General features: G+C 47.7%; 2 protein-coding genes across 2 annotated transcripts; both read right to left on the bottom strand.

Moving 5' to 3' along the window:
• Positions 1-5,920: 5,920 nt before the first annotated feature.
• Positions 5,921-9,700, bottom strand: PHYSODRAFT_323980 (hypothetical protein; the record flags this gene model as incomplete). The annotated part of the gene is made up of 6 exons (XM_009519613.1): positions 5,921-6,044; positions 6,139-6,425; positions 6,502-6,567; positions 6,644-6,840; positions 9,069-9,248; positions 9,337-9,700. The coding sequence occupies 6 exons, from the start codon at positions 9,698-9,700 to the stop codon at positions 5,921-5,923; spliced, it is 1,218 nt and encodes a 405-aa protein (XP_009517908.1).
• On the bottom strand, positions 9,697-10,995 carry PHYSODRAFT_474782 (hypothetical protein; the record flags this gene model as incomplete). The annotated part of the gene is made up of 2 exons (XM_009519612.1): positions 9,697-9,945; positions 10,444-10,995. 2 exons carry the CDS (start codon positions 10,993-10,995, stop codon positions 9,697-9,699), a joined length of 801 nt encoding a protein of 266 aa, XP_009517907.1.
• Between the last annotated feature and the right edge of the window lie 666 nt (positions 10,996-11,661).

The following is an 11,661-nucleotide window of genomic DNA, read 5'->3' as shown; positions in this document are numbered from 1 at the left end:
AACCGCCTGCCAATGGCCCGGCTGGGGATGAAGACCCCGTATGAATTACTGCATCGTAAGAAGCCCAATGGCTTGGCACTCAGAATTTGGGGCACAACATGCTATGCACATGTACCCAAAACAAAGCGAACAGACCCAAAACTCGGTGATCGAGCAATCGAGTGTAAGCTTTTGGGGCTGACAACCAAATATAAAGGGTATCGGCTGCTAGACGTCAAGGCAAATAAGTACCTAATCTGTCGCGACGTTAAATTTAGCTCAACAAGTACAGAGACAATGATACAAAGGTCAATCCCTACTGAGGACAGTAGCGTGGATCTGGAAAAGGAAAAGATCATACAGAATTTAGGTAAGCGACCTAGAACAGAGGCTGATGTTAAAGCGACCACCAAAGTTGAAGCCTCAACGTCAGCATCTGTCACGCGACCACCGGCATCTCGAATAGTGGGAGCAGAAAATGGGGTCAGTGACAGACGGAGGTCTAAGAGAAAAAGAAAGCGTAACGTCAGACTGACAGATTATGTCACCCAGTTAAATAATGTTACAACTGGTAAGAAACGCATTCCCATTCCGCGATCTATTAAGGAGGCGCGGGCTAGCGAATATGCCGCGCAGTGGGAGTGCGCAATAAAGACAGAGTTTGAGGCCTTACTAAAGAACGGCACATGGAAGTTAGTGCCTCTACCAGAAGGGCGACGAGCACTCGGTTGTCACTGGGTGTTCGACGTAAAGTACCATTCTGATGGTACAGCTGACCGATTTAAAGCACGGTTGGTAGTCCAAGGGAACACCCAGCTGTACGGCACTGACTACCAGGAAGTCTTTGCCCCCGTAGCTCGGTATGAGTCTCTGCGGCTTTTGCTCGCACTATCGACAGTTCTAGATCTACACCTGCATCAAATGGACGTCTCTACTGCGTTCCTAAATGGTGTACTAAGCGAAAGTATTTACATGAGGCAGCCAATGGGATTCCATAATGGATCCGGGCTAGTCTGTAAGCTTGCGAAAAGTCTGTACGGCCTAAAACAGGCCCCACGAATTTGGTATGAAGTAATAAATGCCTTCCTAAAAGATTTCGGCTTTTTCAGATGCAAGAAAGAAGATTGCTTGTATCTGAAAAGGTGGGAGGTTCAAGGAGTCACACACACGCTAATTGTGTGCGTCTATGTGGACGACCTTACGATCGCTGGCTCACACTTGAGCTCGATCAATGATCTGAAAACTAAGTTGTCTGCTAAGTTTACTATGAAAGATTTAGGCGAATTGCACTATTTGCTAAAAATGGAGATCCAAAGAGATCTAAAAAGGAAAACACTGTGTCTGTCGCAACAAAAGTACATTCAGGACCTTTTGGAAAAGTTTCAGATGAGGGACTGTAATACAGAGCCGACACCACAAGCTAAAAGCGTGGTTTTAGAGAAGGAAATTAATATGACACCCGAACAGGAAGCGGCTCAGCCGTTTGATTACCGATGTTTGATTGGCTCATTAATGCATTTTGTAAGAGGCACTAGACCTGATATAGCTAACGCTGTAAGAAAGTTGAGCAAGTACTTATCTTGCTATAATAAGACCCATTGGAGAGCGGCTCAGCGAGTACTAAAGTACTTGAAAGGAACGTCGAAGTATGGCTTAGAGTACAATGGAAATAGTACTATTAAGGTAGAGCTATACACAGACGCGAGCTTCGCGAACGCAAATGAACAAAGGAAATCAATTACAGGATATGTATCAATACTTGCTGGTGCATGCATTACTTGGAAGAGTATTAAGCAAGACTGTATTAGTCTCAACACAGCGGAATCGGAATTAGTAGTCGTAAGTAAAGGTGTAAGAGAGGCAATGTGGTTACGACTACTATTGAATGAGTTGGGTTACGGCCAAGCACGCCCGACACAGTGTTGGTGCGATAACACCGCCGCAATAAGTATAATAAAGGGCCCATGCAGTCATTCGGCAACAAAACACATTGATATCAGGCATCTCTATCCCGCGATAAGCATGACGAGAAAAGTATCAGTATTACTTACTGCAATACCAACGATATGATAGCAGATGCACTCACAAAGCCACTGACTCAAAGTCAATTTGAAAAACTTCGCGCGATGATCGGCGTAAAGAATTTTGAGGTGTAAGCTTACCGATAAACTACGCCGCGAGAAATAAAATACTTTTCACCACAAATATTTGTTTTCAGGCACAAATAAGGTTGGACTTTGTGCCAAAGGCAATTTTTGATAAGCCACAAATAAAGAAATATTTTTCGGGAAGTTTTTCAACATAAGAACTGTAAAAGTACAAAAGGAGGATTAAAGTTAACAATAAAGGCTAAGATTAACAGAAAAGTTAAGATTAAAGGTCAATTTAAGGGCTAAACCCTCATTTTTAGGTGCAACCTAGCCAAAATGGTGGGTTTCTTGTCGGTCTGGGCTGCAAGCCCCGCACTCTTGAGTACATTTTACTCAATATTAAGTTAATTTTCAGTCTCTGACTCTCTCATCTGTCGCCGGCGGAAAAGCGCATTGATCATAAACTGGATGACCGCGAGTAGCTCAAAACAATGAGATTTTCCATCCACAGGATCCCCAGTTGGGCTGTTGGCTGCATGTTAACCTCCGGGGGTCTGTCGCCTAGGTCACACAACAATAGCCAGGAGAATTTGAATGGCTTGCGGCATCCCCCCTTGCGGAGTTTGCGTCGGACCAGCACTTGTGCGGCACAGAGGCAGAAGAGAGAGTGAGAAGCAAAGGCAAAAGGCGGAGGAAGCTTTATGGAAAGGTGCTCTCTTCAATATATAAGATAAAGTATGAATCTTAGTTTGGGCAGATCTGATTTATATTGGGTATCTGTACTGCTTATGATAAAAGTATCTTGGGCAACCTGATAATTTAATTTTGGGTATGCGTCACGAAATAATCTGAGAACGGCGTTGAAGTCGAATGGCCGAGAGCAACCTTTCGAGAGGCGCGCTGGCATCTTTAGTGGGAGTGTTGCGCCATATATACTACTGCATTGTATGCTATAGTGAAATGAAGTAAGAATCAAAGGATATGTTTTAGGGCATCTGATTGGATAATACAAAGGGCATTAAGAGGCATTCAAAGGGAAAGAAGCCAGCGCTGCTGGCAGCAATATGATAAGCCGAGGGATGTGAAGGAAGCACACTTCCGAAACTGACGGCAACTACACAATTACCTACAATTGCTGCACGCAACAGAAGGCTCTTGGGGTCTTGAAGGCAGTCGAACCTGATGGAAGAGAGCTCTTCATGCACACAACGCTGTACTGGATATCCACTCCGGACGACAATCTTGTCGTGCTGGGGATTGTGGAAGATAGGAGAGTGGGGCCGACTCTGGCACTGTCGTGCTCGGATATCGTGGGCTTCGTTGATCGAGAGCTTGGTGGAGAAATTTTGAGGTATGAAAACGAGCCTGGGGACACTTTGCTCCCACGACTTAATACATCCATACGCAGGTGCTGCTTTAGTCGTCAAAGTGAGCGGGTAAGCTACTCGAACGGCGAGATCAGAGTCAATGAAGATATCACGCCGCGTCAGGTTCCACTCGCACGAGGTGCACGAGATATGTCTGGGTGTATCCAAGTGTTTGAGGCTCCTCATCAAAATTTTGTAGGAGGCAGAATCGAACTGAAGTCGACATACTCTTGATCATTTTTTGCTGAGCTGTCGAGTTTTAGAGGAGTTCGAAAAGTCGTAAAGCTTACGGATAAATGAACGGATTGGTGTGGCTGAAGGCAGTAGCTTCCAGTAGCTTCCATATACGCATTTTTCATGGTGCTTTTATTTTATTTCCTTGGTTGCCCCCACCATTATTTATTTAACTACCTTTCGGAGTTATTTTTTTTACCCAAATCAGACTTGCACTGGAGCGAACTATTAGCCAATAATGCCACGAATACTAACGCTGCGCGGGGCAACTTAGTCCGCCTATTCCACTTACGGCTTTTGGCTACAGGATCACCGGTTTCCAAGAAGAAGGCGCTGATGCGTCGTCAGCAAGCTACCTATGATTTCGAGCTCCAGTTCACCACCGACTACCACTTCACTGTGGAGGGTTGCGAGTTGATGTCGTCAGAGGCGGAGTTCGTGGGTGAATCCTAAGAATCAATCAGATTACGTGAATTCCTATTGGCAGAAATTGCTGCCGAGCGCAGCGAAGTCGGCACCGTCGCCGAAGGCGACCCCCTCATACGATATTGCGGGGCCGCAGGACTCCCCCCCCCCCCGGCCTCTGTAATACTAACCTGGCATTGAGAGTAGTGCAGCGAGCCGACGAGGCGAGCGGAATGGGTCCACTACTGCCGTAGCGAAGCGTAGGCAGCCTGCTCTTATAGCGCAGCGAGCATTGCGAGCGAAGCGCCAACTAACAAAAAAATTCACCGCTGCGTAGCGGCGGCGCTCGGCTAGTGTCTTGCAATAGCGTCAACTTCGACGTGTATATCACACGTGATGTCGGTGCGAAGTCGCTTCACGTGACGGCAGTCAACAGCCAACTTGGCTGAGCCAAGATATTGATGTTTAGCCCGATGGGGTTTGAAGAAGCGAAGTGGACGAACATGTGGCAACGATGAACAACGCGTTGGGTGCAACTTCACAGGGGTCGAGAAAGTAATAAACAACTACTACGTAGAATCACATGAAAGGTTCATGAAAATTAATCTTTGTCAGGTGGGAGCTACAAAAGACAATGCAAGGCTGGTAAGAAAACCAGCTAAGAAAACCAGCCTTGCATTGACTCCACCTGACAAAGATTAATTTTCATGAACCTTTCATGTGATTCTGCCGATTTTTCAAAACCGGTTGGGGTTTTGGTTTTACCATAAAACGGCGACATTTTTTGCTGTCCACAATCCATTTACCGTAACACTCGATAGAAAAAATAGGTTACCCGGAGCACTGCTCCGGGAGAGTACACCGGTCGTAGGGCAACAGCAACAATAGTGACTTTTCGAAAATTAATGAGAAAAACGTGGGGGAGATGCAGGTACGGTATGGAGGGAGCATTCGGGAGTGGTTGGATTAAACAGCAATGTCCTTTCGTGTGCGCGCGGTGGGATATAAAGTACAACGGGAGACTCTGGATTCCCTGGTTGTCGTTTCCTGGTAGGACTGGTACGACGGGCTTAAGTATTAGTCTTACTTTAACTTTTATAGTAAAACCTGCCTACCTCCGAAAAGCATCGATAGGTTTTACTGGGAAGTTGTTGAAGTTTAGGTCCAACGTCTGCATATCGACGAAGGACAACATTGCTTGTCAAGTTTTCCTCTGAAAACTTGTAATGCTACCGCTCTTACCACCAAACCCTTAATAACAACGACGGAAAGAGAAGTTGATAGCGACGACGATTACACTAAGGAAAAAAAGGTTTTGCGGCACGATAATGACCGCTGAGCCATTCGTCCTGTAGAAATTCCGGCGAGAGAAGTATCCACTTTAACTATTGAAGACACCGACTAATGAGAATAAAAAAAGTTTCTATGTGATGAACCCTAAAAACATAATAATTCAACAACAAAAACAGAGATAATGATGCGATTATCCCGCATAAAGCTATCGTTTCTATCAAGCATACAGATGTATGGGGGTTAAACGTGGTTCATTTGGAGTAGCCCAAAGCCATTAAGGGATTCTTGCTTGATGAGCAAGATGCCGTATGGCAACCCCCCAAATTGGGCTGTGTCCAAATGAAGAACGTTTAAACCCGACATTAGTTGCAATTGCTTGACTGTATGGTCGAAGCGGGGCGTAAGCCCGGGTGGCTGTATGGCCGAGGTGCTTGACTGTATGGTCGAAGCGGGGCGTAAGCCCGGGTGGCTGTATGGCTGAAGTGCACGCCCGAACAGGGTGGACGTTCGACGTCGCTTCCCCCGGATCGTGAATGTCAGGGAGACTCGAGTTCACCAGCACGCATTGTTCTCACTGCGCTGCCGCCCTTCGCCGTCGCCGTTCGGGATGTACAGCAGCGTGACCAGCCGGTTGCCGTAGTTGGCGTACGTGTCCGTGCTGACGCTCCTCGGGAGACTGTCAGTACAGCTTCTTGTACAGCGCCTCCACGCACGGCGGCATTCAGTGGTAGCGGATCACCGCGACGCTCAGGACCTTCTTATCCGTATACGCACGCCCTTCATCATGCGCTTGAAGTGGTCGGAGTCCAACTGCATCATGCCCGTAGTTGAACATCGCGGGGCTGTAGCAGTGTTGCTCCAGCAGCCTATTCCGGTATGGATTGCGCTGGTCCGTCTTGTGTCCGTTGACGTACTCGATCATGTAGCTCTTCATCTTCTCCCCGTTCAGCAGTATCTCCGCATCGGTGGAGCACGAGCAATCGCACTGTGAACATCGCGTGCATTTCAGACCGACGCGAGATGCATCAATCTCGAACTTCTTCTCAAACAACTCCGGCTAGCCGTTCTGGAACCTCCCGGGGCAGTCTTCAGCTGAGATGTTCGGCGGCCGGTCGCCTCTTCATGGTCGCGACCTCAGCGTCCACAAGTTGTAGCATATTGAAGGGGAAGGTGGTCCCGCAGAGAAGCGAGACGCCCCCCTTGTAATAATCGAGGTTTTTGGAGGGAGCGGGTAACCCTGTAGCATACTGGTATCCCATCGAGCCCTCATGTCACCTTCTCGAACGGCTGACGGCTGAGGAAGGCGGCATCCTCGAGCGGGCTGTTGATGTCCTGGTCCTGCTCGTGCGTGGTGTAGGCCGCGTTCTTGCCCAGCACGGTCCCCCAGATGGCCGCGGTCGCGTCCTCTCCGTCGTCGTCGAGCATCAGGTGGTCGCTGCGCAGCTTGTCCCCAGGCGACTCCATGGGATGTCCTGGCGACCACGGCGGTACGCGGGCTCCTCGCCCGGCGCTTACTGCACGTCGTCGTCGTCGTGATCCTCGTCGTTCTATTGCTCAGCGAGTCCTACTCGTCCACCTGGTCGCAGCTCCTGGGACAGTGTCCCGACCGGCACAATGGCGGCAGCACCCGCGCCCTGTTTCAGCTACCGCGGGCGCATCTCTCCCAGCTCCTCGTCGCGTGCTGCTACGTGGCTGAAAGGTAGGCTTGAATGCTTGGGCAGCGTGCTCTGTGCTCAGTCTGAGGGGGGAACTCCAAAATGAACCCCAAATCTTGGCGATGTCACTAGCATGGTACAGTATACCAGTATCTTGTGTCGAAGATCTTACTTCTGCTAGAAAACACTTTTTCCTTCCTTCTTCCGCTTCACTCCATCCGCCTTGCTCCATACGTTACGCTCACGGCGTCCGGAAAACAACCATGAATACGAGAGCATATCAGAGCTCTTTCAAAAATGTTCTCCTCGTTTCGATAATCCATCCACAACAAATTGGGAATGTGCCTTGCATAGGAAACATGAACACAAAAGAAACGCGGATAATTACCAACGAAGCGTACTCGATCAATGAAAACTAGATTGTATTGGTTAAAACCAAGGTAAAACCAAAGACGTAAATGGTTTTTCAAGAAATCAACAGGTTTTACCAGCCCTGTTTCTTGAAGATCGAGTGTGTCAATCACAAGCAAACCGCAGCAAAACTATCGTTCTCACGTTACTTCTCGACATGCTCTTCTTGCACTCGAAAAGTTCACTGCAGATGTTCAAACCACCAAGACGCAGTTGATAAAGATAAACGTTTAGCAAACCTACTTCGCAGGAATGTTACGCGTAGTGAAATAAGCAACCCACAAGGGCAGAAGTAACATGTCTTGAATTTGCAATCATTTTTAAGCAAGTAGGTATTTGGTTTACTTGTACTGCATTTTTCTCGGGCATTCTTTCGACACGCACAGAGATTGGGGTAGTGAAATGCTTAAAACTACACGCAGCGGTGATAAGCACCACTTGATCCAGCAGCTGAGATAGATTAGAATAAAGTAAAAAACCATTTCCACAACTGCAGGAACATTTTGATTAGCTGCCATGCGATACACTATATGCAGAAAGCGTACGATAAAAGTCGAGTAATTAGCGCATGGGAGGTAAGTAACCTCGGCAAGGTGTAGCTGCCGATGCTGTAATAAACTGACAGATGTTCGCGATGAGCTAGTTTGGAGACGGCATTAGAGCCGACACATTTAGGGATCCCACTTACTGGCTTGCGATGGGTCAGAATGCTGGTAACATCTATTAAGCTTAGTCCGTGTAACTAGTGATCATGTGGTCAGTGGTCACAACTTCGCAAAAGGAGCGGCGTTTGCTGGTCTTACCGGTAGTTAGTCCACTCTCCGTTGCATGTACATGTACTGTGTACATGTACTAAGCTTTACAACATTCGAAGCGCAACCCATCATGCAATATGCAGATAATGGGTTAGCACGCACGAGATACTGACAAGCACCACCCAGCAGTAAAGTATGCTTCGGCGGATGCGTATCATACGAACTTCGTTAAATTGTGAAACATTGGAAAATACTTAATAAAGAGTAATAGCAACGTAGTTTTAGTGATAACCTTGGATTGTAGTACGAATCTAGCAAACAATCCCTGAACCGAGTTAACAATTTGTAGCTTTTAGTCGTATAGCAAACAACCCCTGGGTTGCAGAGTCATACATGTAACAATTCGTAGCTTTAAGAAGTACCTCCTTAAGTTAATGAATACCCGCTTTTGGAAATAAAAGTACCCGGTTTCAGTAAGTTACAGTAAAGCTACCTGTGAACTACTTCTAAGTAGTTTACAAAAAGTACGAGATTCCAGCAAAAAAAATATCATGAGGATGTTGACTTGAGTTCTATTCAACCCTCTGCGAGATTTTGCTGAGGGGCCCCAAATACTTGGATATTCCCAGACAATTCTCTTGTAGGTGAAATCTGACGGTCTTCCAGCAAAAATTGGACTGGTCTTCACTTGGATTGGTTCGTCCATCGAGCAGCTAACCCTTTCGCTTTGACGTCTGAAGCAGCACCTGTGAGCGGGTCCATTCGTTCGTGGGAGCAAAAAATCGCTTCCACAACCTCCAACATCACCACCAAGCTCACGATCAACGAACCCCACAACACCCACGCACGGACGTTCCAAAGTTGGCTCCACCTTCCTACCATCCACAGTCCAGAGCACAGTGAGATTGTCACAAGGAATAGAGATCCAGTGCAGCGTCATATGAACGAAGAGCTCCGTCCCGTCGGGCTCGACTACCTTCAGGACCCCAAGAGCCTTCAAGACGCCGGGTCGATAGTACAGCTCACCGTCCTCCCAGATGTATCCGCCCAGAACACTTACTACGCGCCCCCAGTACAGCATCCACGCTGCTAATCTTCGCCAGCACTCGAATGGTACCGAACCACCACCACACAAATCCCATCGCACCGATAGCTCTTGTTGACACAATGATGGTTAGACAGCCCAAGGCAAGCACGATGTGCCCAGCCAACCCCATCAAATAGTATGACACCACTTCAGCCGCCGGCTGCGTATCCTTGAGTTGCGACCGGCTCAATGTCGTCAGGTAATGCTGCAGAACGGCGGCAGTGATGAACTCGCCAATCAGGGCCGTCTCGTAGTTGAACAGCAATCGCTTGACCTGGCACCGCAGCTTCTCGCTCATCCAGTTCATTGTCTCCACCATCTCGAACACCATGGGCATGAGACCCGCCAAGTTGTAGCCTAGCGAGATGGATTGGATACGTCCGAATAGCCCTTCTTGCGTACTCAATAAAAAGAAGTCGCTCATGACGCCCTGGTCAACGAGTAGGAAATTCCTACTAGGAATAGCAGTAATAAGCGGTGGAAGTTCTTGGCTCCGTGTGCTGACAGCCGCATACTCTCTTGGACGTACACAACGGCTTCCTTTATTCGAATTGGTTCGGTCATTTGGTCGCAGCGTTTTGCGAATTGCCAGCAGGAGACGAAGCTTCTTCGTAGCGTGAAAACTCTGATGAGGATGAATGCCGTACCAGTGAGAATATACCAGTACGACTTCCTGTACCCGAAGCCGCCCCTGTCATCAGCAGGTGGACGCCCAGGGCTGTGGAAAAAATGATTGCGATTGTAATATTGCCGAGATTGTCAATCACAATAATTGATTGCTCCGTGATCTCAATCGGCAATCCCGTTCCCATATTGTTCCTATACTGATTTTGAGCCTTTGCCAGCGATCCGGTAGAGAAATATGCACCGTCAAGCCTATGGAACCGATCCTAGCTCCTAAAAAGCCATTATGTGTCTTCTGCTGCTTCGAAATGCGGATATGAGGGGTCATTGGATGCCTGGATGGGGTGCACGCTCAACATGATGAATATAAGACCCAACATTGCATTTGGCCAAGGTTTTTGAAGCTCAACACAAATGTAATCGCACAAGCAAAGGTTTTAAAGCGATAGCGCCGCCAAACCAGTAAAAATATGAACGTAGCAGAGGAAATACAAGCGAGAACTTAGATTGCAATCTTTTTGTTTGCGAGATTGTTGAGATTACAATAATTGATTGTTCCAGATCTGAGCCGTCAATCAATAAACAATCTATATTTCCACAGCCCTGGTGGACGCCGTTAATGTCATTCGTGCCTACCCCCTCCACAGTTTGGTATGCTGTGTTGTCGGAAGAACAGAATGTCCCTGACATTTCAGCATATACTGAGTAGAATCCGATACTGCCGTGGTAGAAATTACCACTAAACGGGAAACTGCTATCAATGCAGGTTGACGGAGAGGTATCGTGCGGAGTTGCTGTGCGATTTACGATGAAGTATCCTCCGTGGGCGTTGTACTGCGGAACAACGATATGGCAAGGTATTCGATCATCCAGTCGGAAGTAGTGAGTAGGGCAAGCGTTCCATCGACCTCCGGCGAAAAACAAGGATGTGGCTGGACAGATCGTAAGGAGATCCGTGGTCTCCATCACCGCGGCCGCAGGAGTGATCAAGCTTTCTGTAATCTTGTGCGGCGTCGCAAACTTTGCGAAACCTCTTAGCTGCAGGAAGAGCGGCCCCAGCCCGACAGTCGCCCAAACTAGCATCACCGCTCTCATGGCAGGCATTTGAATCCCGCGAGGATTTTTGTTCTTTGGATTTCTAATTGCTCTGGGGTGTGTGCTTGCCTTCCGTGTTGCTTGATAAGTTGTCCATGCATTGCGTTACTCTGTCATACGGAGGTTAGCGAATTACTTCGTGCGAAGTGCGGGAATCTATTCACGACGGGTTCAACCGCCCATTTTAGTTTTGTAATCATCATGCTCGCAAGCGATCCAGTGCGTGCCCGGGTTCAATAGAGCAAAAAGTGTAAGTACGGACGAGTATGCTCCCGACGTCATTAATCAGTTATTGAACTTGTCGATGTGGATGCAGGGTGAAACCAACAAACGGGAGCTAAAAGAAGACGGCGCAGGGGTGTGATGTACACGTACTAGTATAGTAGTTAGTACTTCTTCGAAATGGAGGTAATCTTGATAAATATTGAGCCGATTCCGGTAGACACATTCCTCATCCAGTGGAATCACTCCCCTCGTTAACAGCTTCGGCATTAAAGTGTTACGGGTGTGAAACGCTCACTTGGATGCAATCTGCTCCAAGCGCTTGACTTTTCCATCTAGATACAGCAACATGTCGTCTTTTGCGTCCAACGCGTCTTTCAGTTTCATCACGATTTTCCTGCAACATTTATCGTTAGTCAAGCTTAGGCTTTAAGACGGGGTAAG

Source organism: Phytophthora sojae (assembly GCF_000149755.1).
Source record: "Phytophthora sojae unplaced genomic scaffold PHYSOscaffold_1, whole genome shotgun sequence".
Taxonomy (NCBI): Eukaryota; Oomycota; class Peronosporomycetes; order Peronosporales; family Peronosporaceae; genus Phytophthora; species Phytophthora sojae.
Note: the sequence above shows the minus strand (reverse complement) of the source record. Positions and strands in the feature narration are given on the sequence as shown.